This window comes from Procambarus clarkii, chromosome 53, assembly GCF_040958095.1.
Source record: "Procambarus clarkii isolate CNS0578487 chromosome 53, FALCON_Pclarkii_2.0, whole genome shotgun sequence".
In the NCBI taxonomy this organism is placed as follows: Eukaryota; Metazoa; Arthropoda; class Malacostraca; order Decapoda; family Cambaridae; genus Procambarus; species Procambarus clarkii.
Genome location: NC_091202.1, coordinates 34159072 through 34184723, shown reverse-complemented (window position 1 = coordinate 34184723; position 25652 = coordinate 34159072). Strand labels below are relative to the sequence as shown.

General features: G+C 44.0%; 3 protein-coding genes across 3 annotated transcripts; all 3 read right to left on the bottom strand.

The window, feature by feature from the left end:
• Positions 1-5540: 5540 nt before the first annotated feature.
• LOC138352503 (uncharacterized) lies at positions 5541-6107 on the bottom strand. The gene has a single exon (XM_069305003.1). The coding sequence runs from the start codon at positions 6105-6107 to the stop codon at positions 5541-5543; it is 567 nt and encodes a 188-aa protein (XP_069161104.1).
• A 13-nt stretch (positions 6108-6120) lies between these two features.
• On the bottom strand, positions 6121-6498 carry LOC138352502 (uncharacterized). The gene has a single exon (XM_069305002.1). It carries the CDS (start codon positions 6496-6498, stop codon positions 6121-6123), a length of 378 nt encoding a protein of 125 aa, XP_069161103.1.
• Positions 6499-6970: 472 nt separating this feature from the next.
• LOC138352500 (uncharacterized) lies at positions 6971-7501 on the bottom strand. The gene has a single exon (XM_069305001.1). The coding sequence runs from the start codon at positions 7499-7501 to the stop codon at positions 6971-6973; it is 531 nt and encodes a 176-aa protein (XP_069161102.1).
• Positions 7502-25652: the final 18151 nt, after the last annotated feature.

Below are 25652 nucleotides of genomic sequence, written 5' to 3'. Positions count from 1 at the left end.
GAAGTGATTTTAGCATGGATGGATAGCTGAAAGGCCACCCATACTGCTTTTTCGATTACACTACGTTATTCTACACTATATTTGACCTGGTATGTCACATCTCACACTCCTACAGGTAATAGAAGTGATTTAACAAAGGGTCAAAGTTGGTCATTTTTGTGGTACTTGCGCATTAACGGGACGAGAGCCCATTCAATATGGACCTGTTATTTAAGAACCAAAGCAGATTGAGCTTTAATATTTTGCAGTGTCATTGGGGGTCTAGGATTATCTTGCTACAAAATTTCATGGCATTTGGAGAGGGTCGAGTGGGAGCCATAGGTGACTTTTTGGTGATTTGAGATGGAATGACCCCCTTACCACATAGGGGGGCCTGACGACTGAGTGGACAGCGCTCGGGATTCGTAGTCCTAAAAACCGGGGATTGATCGCCGATGAAGGCGGAAACAAATGGGCAGTTTCTCTCACTCTGATACACCTGTTCACCTAGCAATAAATAGGTACCTGGGAGTTCGACAGCTGCTACAGGCTGCTTCCTGTGTACTTACCTAGTTGTGCTTGCGGAGGTTGAGCTATGGCTCTTTGGTCCAGCCTCTCAACTGTCAGTCAACTGATGTAACAGGTTCCTGCGCCTATTCGGCTCTTTCATATCTACATTTGAAACTGTGTATGGAGTCAGCCTCCACCACATCACTGCCTAATGCATTTCATTCGTTAACTACTGACACTGAAAAAAATCTTTCTAATGTCTCTGTGGCTCATTTGGTTACTAAGTTTCCACCTGTGTCCCCTTGTTCGTGTCCCACCCGTGCTAAAGACTGTCTTTGTCCACCCTATCAATTCCACTGAGAATTTTGTAGGTGGTTATCATGTCTCCCCATACTTTTCTGTTTTCTAAGGACGTGAGGTTCAGCTCCTTTAGCCTTTCCTCGTAGCTCATACCTCTCAGTTCCGGGACGAGTCTGGTGGCATACCCCTGAATTTTCTCTAACTTTGTCTTGTTTTTAACTAGGTATGGACTCCAGGCTGGAGCTGCATATTCCAGGATTGGTCCCAGGATAGGTGGTATACAGGGCCCTGAAAGTAGCGTAAATTGAGATGTAGACCGAGCGCCACACCTGCTTTAGGTGTGCAATTACACACCTAAAGCAGGTGAAGGCGGAGTATACATCTCCGGGGGTTTGGGGGGAAGGGTCCCGCGGCGCGTGTGTGTGGTGCCGCGCGGGTTTTGTGTGTCGCAGAGGAAAGCTGGGCGCGGCAGGTGTGTCTCTCGTGGGGTGGGGGGGGGGGGGTGTGTCTCTGGAATAAAAATGTAAGTATAGAAGCGTGTTGAGTAGTTGTAAGGTAAATATGTGTGAGTATGTAATGTAGAGTTAAGCATGTGGATATATATCTATATAAATAAAAATGGAAATGTTCGTTTGCGCATAACCGCTAATCTCTGAAAGTTCTTCACCAATTGCTTTGAAATTTTCACACAACGTTACATTCGAATAGGCGCGTCTTTTTATATATGTACTATATACATGCCTCACCTGGGACAGGAAAAAACATTTTTTTTTTTTTTTTTTTTTAAAGCACCATCTGTTGGGCGTAAGAGCAAAACACGCTGTAATCTCCAAAAGCTTTACACCGATTGCTTTGAAATTTTGACACAACGTTTGCATTCGAATAGGCGCATGATTTTATATACCTACTATATAGATGCCACCCCTGTGACAGGTAAAAACATGCGTTTTTGAAAAACGGCGCCATCTGTTGCACATAATAGCAACATGCACGCTATACTAAATATGTCACGAATTCCATTTCGATGTTTCCAATTGCATTGATAATTGTTTTTCATAGATTTCGATTTATTATATTTTTTATGTAATTATTTTGTGTGATATTGTTGGAATTGAGCTGTGTTGTTTACCATACTGTTCATTTCGCAAGTATAAGTATAGAGGCCACACCTGTGCCAGGTAAAACTGTGCTTTTCTTGAAAAACAGTGCCATCTGTTGCATGTAGGTGGTTATCTTGAGGTTATCTTGAGATGATTTCGGGGCTTTTAATGTCCCCGCGGCCCGGTCCTCGACCAGGCCTCCACCCCCAGGAAGCAGCCCGTGACAGCTGACTAACACCCAGGTACTTATTTTACTGCTAGGTAACAGGGGCATAGGGTGAAAGAAACTCTGCCCATTGTTTCTCGCCGGCGCCTGGGATCGAACCCAGGACCACAGGATCACAAGTCCCGCGTGCTGTCCGCTCGGCCGACCGGCCGACCGGCTCCTAGGTGCAACACACATGCTATACTAAATATGCTACAATTCCATTTCAGTGTTTCTGATTGCATTGATAAATTGAAATTTCATAGATTTTGATTTATTTTCATTTTGATTTAATTATTTTGAGTGAATTGCATTGGAATTGAGCTGTGTTGTTTACCATACCGTTCATTTCGTGAGTATATATATATTTTTTTTTTATATTTTCATTTCATTTTTTTAACTGTTTTCTTATATTTCAGTGATGGGAACATCAGATCACTTCAAGTTACCAATTTTCTGATGGGAACATCAGACCATTTGGGAAGGCATCGGACGAGGGAGTGGGGAATGGTGGGGATGACGAGGGGACGGAAGTGAGAGATGGTGGTGAAGACGAGGGGACAAGGGAGGGGGTAATGGTGGGGGAAGGACGGGGGGATGGAGGAGTTTGGGATGGTGGGGGACGAGGGGATGGGGGAAAGGAGAATTTTGGGGAGGACAAAGAGACAGGGGAGTGGGGAATGGTTGGGAGGCTGAGGAGATGGGTGAGGGGGGAATGGTGGGGAGAACTGGGGGACAGGGAAGGTTACTGTGGCTCAGCAATGCACACGCGTTGCTGTGCCACAGCAACGCATGGCCAGCTACTGCTAGTAGTTAAATAAAGTATGCAGGATCGAGAAGGCTATGTTGAGGACGGAGTAGGGGGGGGGGTGGCCACCATGGGAAGGCATACCTACGAGGCCCTCGCTCATTTATTTATTTATTTGTTAGTGTTTCATTTTTTTTTCTTAGGAGTCGGAGATCGTTTCCCCTGTTTTTACTGTGCTGGAGGTATTGCGAACTTTGAACTCTCAGATGATCCCTGGACACTTCATGCACGATATTATCCCCAGTGTACGTACCTCAATCTTATGAAAGACCGCGCTTTCATTAAGAGAGCGGTCCCATTTTCCCCTCCTCGGGTAACAAAGCCCGTAGATGACACTTTGATTATTGACCTCATGCAAGGACTTGGATATTTCAACGGGATGGTTAATACAATCAGCTTCCCATTCACTACTATGAGAGCAGCGCTAAGCGAATATGTAAAGTTCTCAAAGGATTTATTACCGCTCATTGGAGAAACTAACTGTGCAGAGCTGGTGATGTGTTTTTTAGACAAACTGGATGAAGGTGAAAGACCGCTCCTTGATGTAAAAGATGAATCCCGCTTAGAACTGTTAATGAGTCAGGGGGTTATCTCATCCCGTCCTATTCCTACAGTCGTGGAGGTAGACGAGAGTGTGGGCGCACCCGCAGAAGATAATAGAACAGTGTCTGCATGATGGCCTCGTTACGTTATGAGGTGTAAAACTCACACTAGCATTGATTTGATTTGTTATAAGAAGATTGAAGACTAGTATACGACAAGGTTCGTTACTCTTAAAAATTACTTGGGGAAAGAACGATGTTTGCACATTTTTTAATTATTATTATAAACTGTCGTTGTAAATGTCTTAGTGTTTAATAAAATAATAAAATTATATATAAAATGGGTTTACACACTTAACTACTTGTTTGTTCTGAATACCGAGACATGCATGCAAGTGCCAAACCTCAGAGGGGGTGTGAAGTGAACGTGGGGGGGCTTGGGCTGGAGCGCCCGCTTCTCTGATGTAAACACACTAGTAGCCTAGAGGATGTATACTGTATACTCCAGATATATGAGTAACCGCTCTCAACCACCACGTGTTGAACTCCTACAACTCAGAAGAAGAGATCTCTTATGACTGATAAGGTGGCTGACAGGCAACTATGAAAGCTGAGGTGGCGAGAGGAACAGTTACACTCACCTACTTCTTTACTGTAAAAAAAACCTAATAAAAACAAAATGTGGAACTGCCTACCCGACATCCCTATTTTTTAAACTAACACAAATAAACAGAATGTGTGTGCTCCTACCTTATTATTATTATTATTATTATTATTATTATTATTATTATTATTATTATTATTATTATTATTCTACTCAATGGTATAAAAACACCTTTTTTCTTACACCTTTTCCTTTACCTTTTCTGTCTTTTTCAACATACCACAGACATATTGCTTAAAACACGAGTGTAACCTGATCACGTTCATTTAACGACACCATTTTCCATTTGTGGCTGTAATGCTTGTGGCTGTATAGCACTTGTGGCTATACAGCGCTTGTGGCTATACAGCACTTGTGGCTATACAGCACTTGTGGCTATACAGCGCTTGTGGCTATACAGCGCTTGTGGCTATACAGCGCTTGTGGCTATAACGCTTCTGGCTATAATATACAGCGCTTGTGGCAATATAGCACTTGTGGCTATACAATGCTTGTGGCTATACAGCGCTTGTGGCTATATAGCACTTGTGGCTATACAACGCTTGTGGCTATATAGCACTTGTGGCTATACAACGCTTGTGGCTATATAGCACTTGTGGCTATACAACGCTTGTGGCTATACAACGCTTGTGGCTATACAACGCTTGTGGCTATATAGCACTTGTGGCTATACAACGCTTGTGGCTATACAGCGCTTGTGGCTATATAGCACTTGTGGCTATACAACGCTTGTGGCTATATAGCACTTGTGGCTATACAGCGCTTGTGGCTATATAGCACTTGTGGCTATACAGCGCTTGTGGCTATATAGCACTTGTGGCTATACAACGCTTGTGGCTATATAGCACTTGTGGCTATACAACGCTTGTGGCTATACAACGCTTGTGGCTATACAACGCTTGTGGCTATACAACGCTTGTGGCTATACAGCGCTTGTGGTTATACAGCGCTTGTGGCCATATAGTGTGTGTGGCCATATAGTGCTTGTGACTATATACCGCTTGTGGCTATATACCGCTTGTGGCTATATAGCACTTGTGGCCATATAGTGCTTGTGGCCATATAGTGCTTGTGGCCATATAGTGCTTGTGGCCATATAGTGCTTGTGGCCATATAGCGCTTGTGGCCATATAGTGCTTGTGGCCATATAGCACTTGTGGCCATATAGTGCTTGTGGCCATATAGTGCGTGTGGCTATATAGTGCTTGTGACTATATACCGCTTGTGGCTATATAGCACTTGTGGTCATATAATGCTCGTGGCCATATAGTGCTTGTGGCCATATAGTGCTTGTGGCCATATAGTGCTTGTGGCTATATAGTGCTTGTGGCCGTATAGTGCTTGTGGCCATATAGTGCTTGTGGCCATATAGCGCTTGTGGCCATATAGTGCTTGTGGCCATATAGTGCTTGTGGCTATATAGCGCTTGTGGCTATATAGCACTTCTGGCCATGTAGTGCTTGTGGCCGTATAGTGCTTGTGGCCATATAGTGCTTGTGGCCATATAGTGCTTGTGGCCATATAGTGCTTGTGGCCATATAGCACTTGTGGCCATATAGCGCTTGTGGCCATATAGTGCTTGTGGCCATATAGTGCTTGTGGCTATATATACCGCTTGTGGCCATATAGCACTTGTGGCCATGTAGTGCTTGTGGCCGTATAGTGCTTGTGGCCGTATAGTGCTTGTGGCCATATAGTGCTTGTGGCCATATAGTGCTTGTGGCCATATAGTGCTTGTGGCCATATAGCACTTGTGGCCATATAGCGCTTGTGGCCATATAGTGCTTGTGGCCATATAGTGCTTGTGGCCATATAGCGCTTGTGGCCATATAGTGCTTGTGGCCATATAGCGCTTGTGGCCATATAGCGCTTGTGGCCATATAACGCTTGTGGCCATATAGTGCTTGTGGCCATATAGCGCTTGTGGCCATATAACGCTTGTGGCCATATAACGCTTGTGGCCATATAGTGCTTGTGGCCATATAGTGCTTGTGGCCATATAGTGCTTGTGGCTATATAACGCTTGTGGCTATATAACGCTTGTGGCCATATAGCGCTTGTGGCCATATAGTGCTTGTGGCCATATAGTGCTTGTGGCTATATAACGCTTGTGGCAATATAGTGCTTGTGGCCATATATTGCTTGTGGCCATATAGTGCTTCTGGCCATATAGTGCTTGTGGCTATATAACGCTTGTGGCCATATAGTGCTTGTGGCCATATATTGCTTGTGGCCATATAGTGCTTCTGGCCATATAGTGCTTGTGGCCATATAGTGCTTGTGGCTATATAACGCTTGTGGCAATATAGTGCTTGTGGCCATATATTGCTTGTGGCCATATAGTGCTTGTGGCCATATAGTGCTTGTGGCCATATAGCGCTTGTGGCCATATAGCGCTTGTGGCTATATAGTGCTTGTGGCCATATATTGCTTGTGGCTATATAGTGCTTGTGGCCATATAGTGCTTGTGGCCATATAGTGCTTGTGGCCATATATTGCTTGTGGCTATATAGTGCTTGTGGCCATATAGTGCTTGTGGCCATATAGTGCTTGTAGCCATATAGCGCTTGTGGTCATATAGTGCTTTTGGCCATATAGTGCTTGTGGCCATATATTGCTTGTGGCCATATATTGCTTGTGGCTATATAGTGCTTGTGGCCATATAGTGCTTGTGGCCATATAGTGCTTGTGGCTATATAACGCTTGTGGCCATATAGTGCTTGTGGCTATATAACGTTTGTGGCCATATAGTGCTTGTGGCTATATAACGCTTGTGGCCATATAGTGCTTGTGGCTATATAGTGCTTGTGGCCATATAGTGCTTGTGGCCATATAACGCTTGTGGCCATATAGTGCTTGTGGCTATATAGAGCTTGTGGCCATATAACGCTTGTGGCCATATAGTGCTTGTGGCCATATAGTGCTTGTGGCTATATAGTGCTTGTGGCCATATAGTGCTTGTGGCCATATAGTGCTTGTGGCCATATAGTGCTTGTGGCCATATAGTGCTTGTGGCCATATAGTGCTTGTGGCCATATAGCGCTTGTGGCCATATAGTGCTTGTGGCCATATAGCGCTTGTGGCCATATAGTGCTTGTGGCCATATAACGCTTGTGGCCATATAGTGCTTGTGGCTATATAACGCTTGTGGCCATATAGTGCTTGTGGCCATATAGTGCTTGTGGCTATATAGTGCTTGTGGCTATATAACGCTTGTGGCCATATAGTGCTTGTGGCTATATAGTGCTTGTGGCCATATAGTGCTTGTGGCCATATAGTGCTTGTGGCCATATAGTGCTTGTGGCCATATAGTGCTTGTGGCCATATAGTGCTTGTGGCCATATAGTGCTTGTGGCCATATAACGCTTGTGGCAATATAGTGCTTGTGGCCATATAGTGCTTGTGGCTATATAGTGCTTGTGGCCATATAACGCTTGTGGCCATATAGTGCTTGTGGCCATATAGTGCTTGTGGCTATATAGTGCTTGTGGCCATATAACGCTTGTGGCCATATAGTGCTTGTGGCCATATAGTGCTTGTGGCTATATAGTGCTTGTGGCCATATAGTGCTTGTGGCTATATAGTGCTTGTGGCCATATGGCGCTTGTGGCCATATGGCGCTTGTGGCCATATAGTGCTTGTGGCCATATAGTGCTTGTGGCCATATAGCGCTTGTGGCCATATAGCGCTTGTGGCCATATAGTGCTTGTGGCCATATAGTGCTTGTGGCCATATAGCGCTTGTGGCCATATAGCGCTTGTGGCCATATAGTGCTTGTGGCCATATAGTGCTTGTGGCCATATAGCGCTTGTGGCCATATAGTGCTTGTGGCCATATAGTGCTTGTGGCCATATAGTGCTTGTGGCCATATAGCGCTTGTGGCCATATAGTGCTTGTGGCCAAATAGTGCTTGTGGCCATATAGCGCTTGTGGCCATATAGTGCTTGTGGCCATATATTGCTTGTGGCCATATAGTGCTTGTGGCCATATAGTGCTTGTGGCTATATAGTGCTTGTGGCCATATAGTGCGTGTGGCCATATAGTGCTTGTGGCCATATAGTGCTTGTGGCCATATAGCGCTTGTGGCCATATAGTGCTTGTGGCCATATAGCGCTTGTGGCCATATAGCGCTTGTGGCCATATAGTGCTTGTGGCCATATAGCGCTTGTGGCCATATAGTGCTTGTGGCCATTTAGCGCTTGTGGCCATATAGCGCTTGTGGCCATATAGTGCTTGTGGCCGTATAGTGCTTGTGGCCATATAGTGCTTGAGGCCATATAGCGCTTGTGGCCATATAGTGCTTGTGGCCATATAGTGCTTGAGGCCATATAGCGCTTGTGGCCATATAGTGCTTGTGGCCATATAGCGCTTGTGGCCATATAGTAACTTCCGCTCATCCTTGGCCTTGGATGCATATTGCTTCTCTGCTGTTCTCTGAATTCCTGTTTATTCGTTCGCTCTTGTATATATGTCGTTGTTTTCCTCTGTTCAGTGTTCCATGTATTTTGTCCATGCTCTTGACAGCTTTATTCCTTATGGGTGGGATAAATCTTTCAGCTTCTTTGAATTGACAAGTTATGACGTCTATTATGCCTGCCAGGCATTCTGGACTTCACAAGTTATGAAGTCTATAATTTGTAATGTATTTTCCCGTAGTTTGTTCTTCCAGGGTGTTCTTTTTAAGAATTCTCTGACCTTGTGGTGCTTGTCTTGTGTTCCTCTGTCTTCTTCCTGCTTGCCACAGCCTTCATAATAACTACACGGTCAAATGCCAGTACACACGTGGTCACTTGTCCCTATTGGGATTTCATTCTAAATGTTCCTATGTCCATTTCGCTTTGGGTGAAGACTAGGTTCAATCTTCCAAGTCAGTCTCCCCCTTTTTTTCCTGTTTCCTCTCTAACATGTTGTATTAGGAAGTTTCTTTCTGCAAATTCTACCAGTTTTTGTTTCCATGTTCCATCCCTTCCCGGTCCCTTCTCTTGGATATATTGAGTCCATGTTAATCTGCCGAGGATTGAAATCTCCCATTACAGTAACTTTGCTCTAAATCTAAGCAAAGATTCAGCCACACTCTGTATAATATTTATGGAGGCTCTATTCTCTTGTATTCTTGTATGTGTTCTCTGGGATTCTCTAGAAGTTTGTAAGTCACTGTCATAACTAATTGTTCCCTTCCTCTACAGTAATTGGTGAGCCGGTGGCTGTTACTGGGATCCTTCTCAAGACTTCTCTTATAAACCTACGGTTTCTTTTGAGCAGCTGTGCCACTCGCCCTCCTGCTGTGTTGTTGTTCTTGCTGTCTGGTGTTGTCTGGGGAATATTGTATTAGTGATTATTTCACTTGTTTTTCGTGTTTATTATTGCTGCCTCGTCATCCTTTCTTTCAGTTCGTGTGTGTTCGTGTCCTTGTGTGCGTTTACTGTTTGTGCCTGAAGGGTCGAGCTGCGAGCTCTTGGACCCCGCCTTTCTAATTCTCGGTTGTCCATTTTACCGATTCCCAACATATTTTCCTCTATCATATCTATTACATATCACCTACATATCTACTACATACCAAGGATGTAGCCCGCAGCAGCTGTGTAACTCCTAGATTAGCTATTTACTGCTACGTGTACTTTCATCATGTGAAAAACTCTCCGCATTGCTCCAGCTTCGACCTCAAATCTCTCCCGGGGGGCCGGAGTCATGAAGCAGTTACGCAAGTACTTACGAACGTGTACATCTTTCCTCAATCTTTGACGGCTTTGGTTACATTTATTAAACAGTGTACAAGCATACAAATTTACCAATCAACTGTTGTTTTTGTTATAAACAGCCTCCTGGTGCTTCGGAGCTCATTAACTGTTTAGTAATTGTAAACAAAGCCGCCAAAGATTGAGGAAAGATGTACAGGTTCGTAAGTGCTTGCGTAACTGGTTCGTGAATCTGGCTCCGGGTCTTTGGCCTAGGCCCCCAGCGCTCAGCTCCTGGTGACTGTGCGTGTGTGTGTACTCATCTAACTCATCCTGGAGGCTCGAGATATATGCGGGATATCCTATCCTATGAAATATCTTATGAAATATATATCCTATTTCCCTATCATATCTACTTTTAAAATTATGAGTAGAGTTTTCTTTTACAACCTGCTCTTATAGTTCACTACATTTTCCCCCATTACTCTAACACTAAATGAAAATTTTCTAATATCTCTGACTCGTCTGAGTTTCCAGCCTCCACCTATAACTCCTTGTTCTATTGGTATTCAGTGTGAACATTTCGTTTATTTCTACTGTCAATCCCCCTGAGTCCTTTATGCATCGCTATCATATCTCCCCTCTCCCTCATTTTTTCTAGCATCGTTAGGTTCAGTTCCTTCAGTCTCTCTTCATACCCCAATCCCTCTCAATTCTGGGACGATCCTCATCGCAAACTTCTGAACCTTTTCCAGTTTTCTTATGTGTTTCTCCAGGTGGGGGGCTGCGTGATGGGGTGGCATATTCCAAGACTGGTCTGACGTAGGCAGTGTAAAAGTGTTCTAAATGCCGCCCTACTCAGGTTTCTGAATGATGTTCTAACTTTTTTTAGCATAGAGTATGCTGCTGTCGTTATCCTATTGATAACGTCCTCTTGGAGGATTCTTTTATCCTTATCTGTCATAACTCGTCTCATCAATTTTGCGTCATCTGCAAACATCAACATATATGACTCAACTCCTGAAGACATGTCGTTTACATACATTAGAAATAGAACTGGTCCCATCACCAATCCTTGAGGTACTCCACTTGTTACTGTTCGCTCCTGCCTGTTAGGTAATTCCTTAGTCAAGTTAGAGCTTTCTGCTTACTACCACCTGCTTCTAAGTTTAGAACAGCAATCTCCTGTGTGGTACTGTATCAAAGGCTTTTTGGCAGTCCAGAAATAGTGCAATCTGCACATCCTTCTCTGTCCTGCCTTATTCTTGTTACTCTATCATAGAATTCCAGAAAGTTAAGCATGATTTCCCTTTTCTGAACCCATGTTGGTGTTTATGTACCTAATTATCTCAATGTGTAACCAGTCTTAACTTGATTATTTTTTAAAGTACTTTGTAGAGAATGCTTGTCAGTGATATTAGTCTGTATTTGAATGCCTCTTCTCAATATCCTTTCTTGAAAATTGGTACCACATATACCTTCTTCCAGCATCTGGGCAACTCTCCCTTCTTAAGTGACTCATTATAGATTCTTATCAGAGGTTCGCTGAGGTCCTGTGCTGCTTCTTTTAGTATCCACGGTGATATATTGTCTGGTCCAACTGCTTTAACTTCATCCAGTGTTGTTTACTGTTTCATTACCTCCTCTGCTGTCACCTCTATATCTGATAGTCTCTCAACTAGGGTCATTTCCTCTTCTAACGATAGGAGCTGCTCAGGCTCGGTTGTGAACACTCCATGGAAACTGGCATTCAGTGCTTCACAGATTTCCTTGTCGCTTTCTGTAAATGCTCCCCCCCCAGTTTTCCATAGTATTGTCACTTGGCCGTTCACTGACATTTTTTCTTCTTATATAACTATGTAGTAATTTAAGTTGTTTTCTTCCTTTCATAGCAATATATCGTTCTCATAATTTATTTTCGATGCCCTCCTTATGTTAATGTAATCGTTCCTAGCTCAGTTGCACACAATCCTGTTGTCCTCTGTCCTTTGTCCTCTGCACTTCCTCCACTCCCGCCTGCTGGCCATTTTTGCACCTAGACACTGTCTATTAAACCATGGGTTATTATATTCCCTCTTACTTTTTTCCTTTACTGTTGGTATAAATCTCTCCTTAGCCTCCTTGCATTTCCATATGACTAGGTCCATTGTATCTTGGACTGTTGTTCCTCAAGTTCTTCCCACTGCACTTTTCTCAGATATTCTCTTATCCTCCTGTAATCCACCTTTTTATAGTCTACTCTCCTTTCCCAGACCTCATGTCCTGTGGTCACAAGTTTAAGTTCGATGTGTATTCACCTAGTTGTGCTTGCCGGGGTTGAACTCTGCTGTTTCGTCCCGTCTCTCAACTATCAAACAACGATCATTTTTTTTTCACACACACACAAACACACACACACACATGGGGGCCTGGTAGCCTGGTGGATAGCGCGCAGGACTTGTAATTCTGTGACGCGGGTTCGATTCCTGCACGAGGCAGAAATAAATGGGCAAAGTTTCTTTCACCCTGAATGCCCCTGTTACCTAGCAGTAAATAGGTACCTGGGAGTTAGTCAGCTGTCACGGGCTGCTTCCTGGTGTGTGTGTGTGTGTGTGTGTGTGTGTGTGTGTGTGTGTGTGTGTGTGTGTGTGTGTGTGTGTGTGTGTGTGCGTGTGTGGTGTGGAAAAAAAAGGTAGTTAGTAAACAGTTGATTGACAGTTGAGAGGTGGGCTGAAAGAGCAAAGCACACACACACACACACACACACCAGACCCAGGAAGCAGCCCGTAACAGCTGTCTAACTCCCAGGTACCTATTTACTGCTAGGTAACATGTGCATCAGGGTGAAAGAAACTCTGCCTATCTGCTTCCGCCGGCGCCGGGAATCGAACTCCGGACCGCAGGACTACTTATCCAGCGTGCTGTCCACTTAGCCACAGGCCCCCCATAATGTGTGTGTGTGTGTACTCACCTGGTTGTATTCACCTAGTTGTACTTGCCGGGATTGAACTCTGGCTCTTTGGTCCCGCCTTTCAACTATCAATCAACTGGTGTACTGGATTCCTGAGCCTACACTGGTTTCAATCTACATTTGAAACTGTGTATGGAGTCAGCCTCCACCACTTCACTGCTTAATGCATTCGATTTGTTAACTACTCTGACACTGAAAAAACTCCTTCTAATGTCTTGTGGCTCATTTGGGTACAAAGTTTCCACCTGTGTCCCCTTGTTCGTGTTCCACCCGCGCTGAAGAGTTTGTCTTTCTCCAAGAGGTTATCATGTCTCCTCTTACTCTTCTGTTTTCCAGGGACGTGAGGTTCAGCTCCCTTAGCCTTTCCTCGTAGCTCATACCTCTCAGTTCCGGGACGAGCCTGGTGGCATACTACTGAATCTTCTCTAACTTTGTGTTGTGTTGAACTAGGTATGAACTCCAGGCTGGAGCTACTTATTCCAGGATTGGTCTGACATAAAAGGTATACAGGTCTCTGAACGATTCCTTACACAAGTTTCTAAAGTCAATTCTTATGTTGGCCAGTCTAACATATGCCGCTGATGATATCCTTTTGATATGGGTCTCTGGGGACAGGTTCGATGTGATATCAACCTCCAGATCTTTCTCTCTATTTGACTCTTGCAGGATTTCACCTCCCAGATGGTACCTTGTGTTCAGCCTCCTGCTCCCTTCGCCTAATTTCATTACTTTACACTTTCCTGAGTTGAACTTAGTAGCCATTTTCTAGACCATTCCTCCAGTTGGTCCAGGTCGTCCAGATCGCCCGTGTGTACTCACCCATTTGTACATGCCGGATCGAGCATTGACTCTTGGATCCCGCCTTTCTAGCCATCGGTTGTTTACAGCAATGACTCCTGTCCCATTTCCCTATCATATCTAGTTTTAAAATTATGAATAGAGTTTGCTTCCACAACCTGCTCCTTAAGTGCATTCCATTTTTCCACTACTCTCACGCTAAAAGAATACTTCCCAATATCTCTGTGACTCATCTGAGTTTCCAGCTTCCACCCATGTCCCCTCGTTCTGTTTCTATTACGTGTGAACATTTCATCTATTTCCACTTTGTCAATTGCCTTACTTAGGTTTCTGAATTATGTTCTAACTGTTGTCAGTGTAAAGTACCCTGCTGTCGTTATCCTATTTATATGTGCCTCAGGAGTTAGATTAGGTGTTACGTCCACGCCCAGGTCTCTTTCTCGAATCGTCATAGGTAGGCAGTTCCCCTTCATTGTGTACTGTCCCTTTGGTCTCCTATCACCTGATCCCATTTCCATAATTTTACATTTACTCGTGTTGAACTCCAGTAGCCATTTCTTTGACCATCTCTGCAACCTGTCCAGGTCCTCCAGGAGGATCCTACAATCCTAATCTGTCACAACTCTTCTCATTAGTTTTGCGTCATTTGCGAACATTGACATGTAAGATTCCACTCCTGTAAACATATCATTAATGTAAATTAGAAATAGAATTGGTCCCAGCACCATTCCTTGAGGTACTCCACTCATTACTGTTCGCCAGTCCGACTTCACGCCCCTTACCATTACTCTCTGGCTCCTTCATGTTAGGTAGTTCCTTAACCTTGCTAGGGCTTTTCCACTTACTCCTGTCTGCCGCTCAAGTTTGAACAGCAGTCTCATGTGCGGTACTGTATCAAAGGCCTTTTGGCAGTCTAGAAATATGCAGTCTGCCCAACCTTCTCTGTTCTGCCTTATCCTCGTTATTTTATCATAGAATTCCAAAAGGTTTGTTAGGCACGATTTCCCTTTCCAGAACCCATGTTGGTGTTTGTTTACAAACCCAATGTTCTCCAGGTGTGCAACCAGTCTTAGCCTAATTATTCTTTCAAGTATTTTGCAGGGGATGTTTGTCAGAGATACGGGTCTATAGTTAAGTGTTTCTTCCCTATCTCCTTTCTTGAAAATCGGTACATTTGCCTTCTTCCAGCAACTGGGCAATTCTCCCGACATAAGCAACTCATTATAGATCATTGCCAGAGGCACGCTGAGGGCCTGCGCTGCCTCTTTTAGTATCCACAGTGATACTTTGTCTGGTCCAACCCCTTTAGTTGTATCCAGTGTTGTCAATTGTTTCATTACCTCCTCTGCTGTTACCTCTATATCTGATAGTCTTTCGTCTAAGTTAATCTCTTCTAACAATTGGAGCTGCTCAAGCTCGGTCGTGAACACTCCATGGAAACTTGCATTCAATTCATCCCAGATTTCCTTGTCACTTTCTGTATATGCCCCTTCTGTTTTCCTTAGTATTGTCACTTGGTCATTTACCGACATCTTCCTTCTTATATGGCTGTGTAGTAATTTAGGTTCCTTTTTCGGTTTGATAGCTATATCATTCTCAAAATTTCTTCCCGATACTCGTTAATGTAATCGTTCCTAGCTCTGTTACATCTAATCCTGTTGTCCTCTGTCCTTTGTCTTCTGTACTTCCTCCACTCCCTCCTGCTTCTCACCTTTGCTTCCTGACACTGTCTATTTAACCATGGGTTATTATATTCACTCCTGCTTTTTTCCTTTACTGTTGGAATAAATCTCTCTTCAGCCTCTTTGCATTTCCATATGACTTGGTTCATCATATCTTGCACTGTTTGTCCTCCAATTTCTTCCTCTCACTGCACTTCTCCCAGGTAGTCCCTTATCCTTCTGTAGTCCCATTTCCTGTAATCAACTCTCCTTTCCCAGACCTCTTGTCTGGGGAAAGGTCGCAATTTTGAGCTCCATCATGTAGTCAAAGCCTAGGATACAATGGTCACTGGCTCCTAGTGGTATTTCATGTTCCAAATTCTCGATGTCTTCTACATTCTGGGTGAAGATCAGGTCTAATAGGCCTGGCGTATCCCCTCCTCTTTCCCTAGTGTCTTTCTTCACATTTTGTGTTAGGAAATAACTGTCTATAACGTCTACTAACTTCGCTCCCCACGTTTCCTCCCCGCCATTGGGATTCCTTGTTTCCCAATTTATCTCTCCGTGATTTAGGTCCCCCATGACCAGCAACTTCGCTCTCATTCTATGCGCTATTGTTGCTGCCCTCTGCAGTTCATCTATACATGCCTTGTTGCTGTCATCATACTCCTGCCATCATACCCCTGCCTGGGCCTTCTACTGTCTGGTGGGGGATTGTAGATTATCAAGATCACAATCTTGATAATCCCATCCGCTGTCAGCATTCCATGTATGAAGCTTGTGCTTTCATATGGTACCCCGATTTTCTAGGCCATCAAACTTCCATTTCTGCTTTATTAGGAGTGCCACTCCCCCTCCCTGTCTCTGTGTTCTTTCTTTTCTTATCACCTGGTACCTCCTATGGAAAAGATTGCATCTGAGATCATGCCATTTATTTTAGTTTCCACTATTGCTACTATGTCTGGGTCTGCCTCACTAACTCTTTTATCTCTTCTGCTTTATTGGATACCCCATCAGCATTGGTGTACCAAACCTTGAGAGACTTCTTGGAAATTCTGGTGCCAGAGTTCACCCTTTCTCTAGGGGTCTGGAAGGTGTCTAGGGGGAGAATGGGGGGCTGGGGGGGGTGCCTGGGAGGTGCTGAGGGGGTGCCTGGGAGGCGAATGGGTCTGGGCATCTAGGGGGCTAGAATGGGCATAGTGGGTCTGAAAATTAGGGAGGGTCTGAATGGCATAGGGGGGTTTAAAAGTAGAGTGAGACTGAGAGTCAGATAGTGGTTGGGAGATTGAGGGAGCAGAAGGATAGTGGGGGCAGAGGGCTGAGGGGAGAGTGGAGCATGGGTGCTGGGAGTGGAAGAGAGGGTGAATTAGTCAAGAGGGAATCAGGGGTAGGTGGGGGTTTTGGGGTAGAAGAGGGGAAGAGGGAGATGGGGGAAGGTGTTAGAGGGTCACAAGGTGAGGGGGGTTATATGGAAGATGGGGGTGTAGAGTAGGGGTGAAGGATGGGTGGGGTCTGGGGGTGAGGGGCAGTGGGAGCTATGATGGAGCAGATGGAATTGAAGGCACTGGGGGTAGAAGGGGCACGGGGAGTTGGAGGGGGCAGTAGGGGAGGAGGGGTGCAAAGGTGGGTTTGGGGAGGATATGGCTTGGCCCGATATTGTCACTGAAGGTTGTGATGTAGCAGGTTGACCTGAGTGCCAGTGTGGAAGGGGCAGGGGAGTTGTTGGGGGTTGAAGCAGGGGGGGAGGTATAGGAGGGCAGATTTGAGGAGGGTGGGACTTGGGAGGTGAGGCTACTTGGGAGGCTAGGGATTTTGGTGTCGTGCTGGCCATTTCGCCTTGCGGGCTATTTGTTCATCTTTCGTCATATACCTCTCAATAAACACATTATAATGGGCTTCGCTGCCTCTGAGTGTTTGTTCGTCATTATGTACTCCACTGCCTCTTCATTAGAGAATTGTACCAGAACAGGTCTATTCTTGGTACTATTGTAAGGTCCAACCCGGCGGCTGAGTTTTACCTCGTTTTCTGCCATCTCGGCCCCTAATACATCTCAATATCTCATCCAATCATATTTTTCCATCTCAGTCCTTTCTTGTCTTGATGTTGCCCCAGATTCGAATAATCCTTGGAGTATAATTGTCCGCCTTCTCAGTGATTCACTCTCATGCTGGAAGCCCCTTCCCTGGATGCCCCCCATCCCTCCCACACTAATTACTCCATCCCTCACTAATCCACTGTCCCTAGCCATGCTGTTAATCCTTCCTAATTCATTTGCGAGCCGAGCACATTCCCTTTCCCATTCCTCTCTGCTCTTCCTAATCTCTTCCAGAATATAGAGCATGAGCTCTTGTTTCTGTCTCTCAGCCTCGTCCTGTATTTGCTGAAATATCTCGCTTTTAATCCCTTGGGTTAGATCCTCCATCCAAACGCTCCTCCTTTCTACAAATGGCCCTATTAACTTTTAACTTGTCTACAAGTCTATCCTCTTCCTCGTCCCTGCTGGTGGTTGGTCGTGAGGCCTTCCCTGATTTCGTCATTGCAGTAAACAACCTAGCCAACAGGTGCTCCAAATACCTTGCACGATCTGCTACACAAAATGTTAGCAAGTACTCCACTCGGGGCATCTGTTAAGATTGCGGCCGGTGTGAGGTCCCCGTTGGTCACAGATTGATGCTGGTGAGGTCACGTCCACCGCGAGGTCTGTTCCACATGCACACACACACACACACTATTCTGTGCGTGTGTGTGTGTGTACTCACCTAGTTGTACTCACCTAGTTGTGTTTGCGGGGGTTGAGCTCTGGCTCTTTGGTCCCGCCTCTCAACCGTTAATCAACAGGTGTACAGATTCCTGAGCCTACTGGGCTCTATCATATCTACACTTGAAACTGTGTATGGAGTCAGCCTCCACCACATCACTGCCTAATGCATTTCATTTGTCAACCACTCTGACACTAAAAAAGTTCTTTCTAATATCTCTGTGGCTCATTTGGGTACTCAGTTTCCACCTGTGTCCCCTTGTGCGTGTGCCCCTTGTCTTAAATAGCCTGTCTTTATCAACCCTGTCGATTCCCTTGAGAATCTTGAATGTGGTGATCATGTTCCCCCCTAACTCTTTTGTCTTCAAACGAAGTGAGGTTTAATTCCCGTAGTCTCTCCTCGTAGCTCATACCTCTCAGCTCGGATACTAGTATGGTGGCAAACCTTTGAACCTTTTCCAGTTTAGTCTTATGCTTGACTAGATATGGACTCCATGCTGGAGCCGCATACTCCAGGATTGGTCTGACATATGTGGTATATAATGTTCTGAAAGATTCCTTACACAAGTTTCTAAAGGCCGTTCTTATGTTAGCCAACCTGGCATATGCTGCTGATGTTATCCTCTTGATATGAGCTTCAGGGGACAGGTCTGGCGTGATATCAACCCCTAGGTCTTTCACACACACACAATCTGTGTGTGTGTGTGTGTGTGTGTGTGTGTGTGTGTGTGTGTGCGTGTGTGTGTGTGTGTGTGTGTTTGTGTGTGTGTGTGTGTGTGTGTGTGTGTGTGTGTGTGTGTGTGTGTGTGTGTGTATGCGTGTGTGTTCATCTATTTATTTTTATTTGTGACTACTGGATCGAGCTTTAACTCATGGACACGACCTTCCTGGCCTCCGGTTGTTTCTTGACCTATTCTCTATACTCCTGACCTATTTCTCTATTATATTTACTTCTAAAATTTTGAATGATGTTCGCTTCTATAACCTGCTTTTTTAGTTCAGTTCATTTTCACACTACTCTTGTTCTAATGTATAACTTTCTAACATCTGTATGGCTCACTTGTTTCTCATTCACACCAATGCCTTTTAAAAGCACCCTTCCCTTTGTTCTATTAGTATTCATTGAGAGCATTTCCTATTTCTCCACTTTTTCAGTCGGCTTGGTATTTTGTGTGTCTTTATCATATCTCCTCTTTTTCTATCAATGGCAGGTCTAGTTCTTTCAATCTTTCTTTATACCTCATTCAACCTCCCCCCCCCCATCCATGGCAATTTTGGGACGAGCCTCGTTGCAAGCTTCTGAACGTTTTTAAATTTTCTTGTGTTTCCTAGATGGAGGCTCCACGATGGGGCAGCATACTTTAAGACTGGACTCACGTACGTTGTGTACAGAAATATAAATGGCTCCTTATGATACTTAAATGATGTTCTGACTTTTGCTAGTGTAGGATATGTTGCTATTATATATAGGTCTCTGGAGTTAGGCTTAGTGTTATCACCACTTCCAGGTATTTTTTTTTTTACCTGGAAGACCTTACCCCAGGTCTTGGGGTAGGGTCTCCTAGGAGGGTTTCTAGACACCTAGTCTCCTTGTATGGTCTCCTAGTAGGGTCTCCTGGGAGGGTCCCCCTTGTCAAACTAGTTGCTGGATTACAAGTCTGACTGAGAGTGTATGTGGCCTTGTACCACCCATGTGCTTACCTGCATGATGATCTGTGTTCCACCATTTCCCTTCACTTGGAAGTTGAATTTGCCGAGGAAACTGTGGCTGCTTAGGCTAACACATTTCTTTGGTGTCGGATACGGGTAAAATAGTAGGCTCAGTGTGGGCCATTCCTCCTCTCTGTTAGCTTTCGTGGCGGGTGTGTACGTTGGAACGTGAGGGTCTCCCTAAATTCTGTATAGCATTCTCTGATTCTTAAAAGATTTTCAACATCTGAGACGTGAGTGAGCAGGGCCATGTTTGTAAGTCGTTATCCTTCCTTACACTTGAAGGAGCATGGTGATGACTCCACGTCTCTTGCTGTGCTGAGCCTTGACTCCTGGGAAAGATCACATAGGAGAACGAACTGAGATATAGGACTGGAAAGAACAGGGAACACGTTCTCTTTCATAACTGCAAGTGAGCTGACAATGGATTCTTCCCAACTGTTAAAGACAGAATAAATATGAACATCAAAAGATGGTTTGACAGATGAGCTTTGAAGTCAGATCAACAAGCTAGAGTGAGGAGAAAGGAGAACACAGTGTGGAGAACTTCATATACTCCAAAACAACTAGAAGTACTGCAGCAAAATCAGGAGGGAGACAATGCTATAATAATATATCAGCAAAAAAACAAAGGAACCGCAGAATCATAATGAAAACATTATCTCATCCGAAAGAAAATAACTGAATGATGGGAAAGTCAGGCTGCAAAGAGGCCAAACAGAACCAGATAAGGGACAAATGACTGACATCAGAGTGGCTGTGAGAGTAAGACAACATGCTGAAGATCTGGAAACAAAACGCAGCAGGACCACTTAAAATCTCACCACAGGTGCGAGTAAGCAGCCCAAATAAGTAGCCAACAGGAGCGAGCCACCAACGTGAAAGCCTCTTCAACAAACTGGAAGATCAAACAGGGATAACTGGAAGTCGCTGAACATGGTGAGAGTTTACCTGTGTAACAGGACACAGAGAGGGTCGCCTGAGGTGTAGTGGTGAGCCCGTTCACCTCAGACCCAAGAGGACCAAGCTGCGACTCATAGACTGGATGGGTCAACTTGGCATCATTCACCACATTCACCTTGTTCATCCAGTAGTAGCTAAGGACTTTGATTTAAAATAATTAGTGGGTCGTTTTCTGGTTCAAAACACGGCATTTAATAACATAATGGGTTCAAGTATCTGGCTCTAGACATAATGGACTTCAACGTAGACAAGTGTAAGGTGATGAGAATGGAGGCAGGACTCACCAAGGACAGTACGCTATAAACGATCGATTCCTTCCGAAAAGGTATACAAAGTATTTTCCAAGAATAGACATGATAGTAACCCCTAACATAGACAGCACACATCAAGAGATTAACATCAGTGACACATGCATGACTGGTTAACCTCCAAGTCTCGTTTAGAAATGCAGACATTGAAGATTTGAGAACCTTGTACTTGACTGACGCCTGACAGCGCCTGACAGCGCTTCGAATTCTTAGGGCTGAGGTTCCGGGTTCGATCCCCGGTGGAGGCAGAGACAAATGGGTAAAATGTTTCTTTCACCCTGATCGCCTGTTACCTAGCAGTAAATTGGTACTTGGGAGTTAGACAGCTGCTACGGGCTGCTTCCTGGGGGGGGGGGGGGGTGTAAAAAAAGAGGTCTGGTCGAGGATCGGGCCGCGAGGACGCTAAGCCCCGAAATCATCTCAAGATAACCTCAAGATTGACTTGTGTAAGACAAGTACTGGAGCATACAGCCCCCCACTGTGACGACTCGCTGAAGGAACGGGAAAGACGGAAGCAATTCAGAGGTGTGTAAGAGGAGTGATCGGTCCTGGAGCCATGATGGTTACGTTATAAGGACAGAACATGGACCAATAACTACTCACAGCACTGTAGAAAAGAACAGAAAATGGACATAATTGTGACATGTGAGATAGCGTAGTTCACAGAGAAGTTAAAAATAGGACGCATAGAAAAGGGAATGAGAGAAGAGGCGGCGCTAGCTACAGACGCGACGCAGATGAGTGACAGGAATGTAGGGAAGCACTTCATTAGTTTGAAAGTAGTTAGTAGATGGAATGAAAATAAAATTGGAGCTAACTCTATCCTCAAGGTAACTCCAAAGGATACGTGATCAACCAGGCTGTGATTCATACGTCAGGCTGCGAACAGCCGCGTTAAACAGCTTTGTTGACCAGTCCAGCAACCAAGAGGTCTGGTCGAAGACCGGGCCGCGGGGACGCTAAGCCCCCTGAATCATCTCAAGGTAAGAGCAAGGTATGGTCTTGAAAATTGAATTGAAAATTGCAATGTGGACAAGACTGGACTCTATGATGGGAGGTCCACTATCAACGGGACTCACGATCAACGGGACTCACGATCAACGGGACTCACGATCAAGGGAAACCGGCACTTCTCATTATATATAATGTCTTCGGTGTCAGGCAACGAATTAAATGGGATTAACTGGAAAGTGAGTTGGATGCAGATTTCTTAGACAGCTTCATACGCAGTTATGACAGTGCCGAAATGTTCCGAATCTTTTATACCGTTCGAGTAAATATTCAGAGTGGCAACATATGACGCTCGGTCTCATAGTGCATTTACACTATGTGTGAATGCCCAAATATTCAGAATTATGAATGAGAGAAGTTTACAATAAAGAGCAATGAGCTACCACCGACGTCCTTACTCTAGACACTGCTACAGCAAGGCCAGCAGTCAAGACCACTTAAAGCTCGCAAGGTCAAGAGGATTTTTGCAATTTTCAAGAGGAAACTAGATTTATTCCTCCAAGGAGTGCCGGACCAACCGGGCTGTGGTGGGTATGTGGGCCTGCGGGCCGCTCCAAGCAACAGCCTAGTGGACCAAACAGCGACAGACTGCTTGCTGAGTGACAGACTGCTTGCTGAACGACAGACTGCTTGCTGAACGACAGACTGCTTGCTGAACGACAGACTGCTTGCTGAATGACAGACTGCTTGCTGAACGACAGACTGCTTCCTGAGCGACAGACTGCTTGCTGAGCGACAGACTGCTTGCTGAGCGACAGACTGCTTGCTGAGCGACAGACTGCTTGCTGAGCGACAGACTGCTTGCTGAGCGACAGACTGCTTCCTGAGCGACAGACTGCTTGCTGAGCGACAGACTGCTTGCTGAGCGACAGACTGCTTGCTGAACGACAGCTCCTAAATCTGTTTAGATGTGAAAGTTCTGGGGATTAGATTTGAAATTTTCATAAAACATGCCGGTGAAACAAACCTCGCTATGTTGAAACAAACCTCGCTATGTTGAAACAAACTTCGCTATGTTGCAAGCTTTTTCAGCAGATAAGACCAGCACATCTTTCCTCAGAGCAGATTAAAAGGTCGTAAACAATTTAGAGGGTTTCAGAGAAAGGTTTTGGCTCCTCCACACATTCAAAAGACATTTGTTGCTCCTAAAAATCCACTTAAAGTTTAGATAAAAATAAATCCAATGAATTTATCAACTAAAGCTAACTAACTTGTTAATTAATGATGAACTCACAAAGGAACTCAAAGGTTCACACTATTAACCTGTTCAAATTATATATATTGTTTATAATCAACCAGTTCTATTGAATAAGAATTTGCCGTTGGCGTTAATATCGCTTTTCTATGATGAAGTTCCTCAAGCCGGGTCTTGGGTGTATACAGTCAGGGCTTGCATGACGACACGGCGAGGCCCCTCCCCCGCCTCCACCCAACACTGCCCACTACTACGCTCTCTCTCTCTCTGAGAGAATACTTCTACTTAATACTATGTTGTGTGCCAAACATTTGAAAAAAAATTATCCCACCAACACTATTCAAAATTAACCGAGATCCATTGTAAACAACTCTGTCTCTTCCGTCATAAACGAGCTCCTTACAGTGTGTGGCTCAGTTGTTGTGGCAATAATATTATGAAATGGAATGTCTCTCTTAATCCTGATAATACTTTACTTTTTCTCCATTATATATACACTATATACACCCATAAGGTTACGACAAACCTATAACAAATGATATGCATGACACTAGAAGCTATTGACAGTCATCTTGAGTGTGTCGAGCCAACCCTGACTGGTGGTCCTGCGCGACTCAGGACAGGCAGAGCTGGTTGTGCATGTGTGGTATATAAGGAAAATGTAAAGATGTATAGAGTCCTAAATTTGCTTGTTCAGATTAAGGAATGAAGAACGAGATTTCACACTACACTACACATTTTTAAATATGTAGTGTAAAAATGAATGCAAATGTTACATATTTACAAATCACAAAACAAGATTTAGTTTTTAAGCTGCCTCTCTTATGACTCCGTCCCTGTCCTGTGTGGCAGTGAACAGTAGAAAGTTGCATTAACAAGTTAATACATTAATGGTGTATAATATCTGATGTAGCTGATTATAACTTCATGAATTATGTTCGCTTAAAACTACAATTTTGACCCATTGCTTATATATGATCTTTTCTCCTGTGTGGTAGTGAAAATAAGCAGCATCCTCACTGTAATATAACCTTACCGAATTACTCCGATTAGACAAAATTGTATATTAATTTTATTACTAAAAATGTTAATATCAACAACTAAAGTCCTCGTATGATAACCATGAGACTTTAACTACCTCTAATAAAGGGCCACCGACTACTGCTCTGGAGCAAATATTTACCAAATTTGGAATGGTTATGTAAAGCAATTTTAATGGTAATGGTTAAAACCTTGAGATATGTAATAGATAAATCACATATAGTGATTTTATATATATATATATATATATATATATATATATATATATATATATATATATATATATATATATAAATGGCCGAAAAAGTAAGATTAATAACACTAACACGAATTTTCTCAATATTTCTTATGTTTCTTTTCACTGTAGATGGTAATTGAAAAATCAATTCTCCAAAATTCATTTTTATTTCTAGTCTGACGCGACACTTGAACGCGTTTCGTAATAACTTATCACATTTTCATAGACTTTAGTTTACACACACACAACTATAACCTGCAAACACTAAACAGAGTCCTACTATGCTATAATTTAAACAGCTTTCATTTTATATACCTGCATTTGGGTGAGGTGAAAACACAAGACAGAACACGAAACAATGGGTATAATATTGGGTAAGTTTAAAGGGAAGAATGGAAGTAACTGCAAAGGGCCTATTGGCCCATATTTCTTGATGCTTCTATATTGGAGCGGAGTCTTGAAGTGGGCAGAATATAGTTGTGCATTAATTGGCTGTTGATTGTTGGTGTTGACTCCCTGATGTGTAGTGCCTCGCAGATATCAAGCCGCCTGCTATCGCTGTATCTATCGATGATTTCTGTGTTTTTTGTTAAGACTTCTTTGGTGATGGTCTGGTTGTGGGAAGAGATTATATGTTCTTTAATGGAGCCCTGTTGCTTATGCATCGTTAATTGCCTGGAAAGAGATGTTGTTGTCTTGCCAATATACTGAGTTCTTTGAGGCTTACAGTCCCCAAGAGGGCATTTGAAGGCATAGACGACATTGGTCTCTTTTAAAGCGTTCTGCTTTGTGTCTGGAGAGTTTCTCATGAGTAGGCTGGCCGTTTTTCTGGTTTTATAGTAAATCGTCAGTTGTATCTTCTTATTTTTGTCTGTAGGGATAACGTTCCTATTAACAATATCTTTCAGGACCCTTTCCTCCGTTTTATGGGCTGTGGAAAAGAAGTTCCTGTAAAATAGTCTAATAGGGGGTACAGGTGTTGTGTTAGTTGTCTCTCCAGAGGTTGCATGGCGTTTCACCTTCATTCTTGTGATGTCTTCAACGAAACCATTGTTAGAAGCCGTTGTTGACTAGGACCTGCCTTACCCTACAGAGTTCTTCATGGACTTGCTTCCATCCTGAGCTGTGGCTGAGAGCACAGTCGACATAAGCGTTAACAACACTCCTCTTGTACCTGTCTGGGCAGTCACTGTTGGCATTGAGGCACATTCCTATGTTTGTTTCCTTAGTGTAGA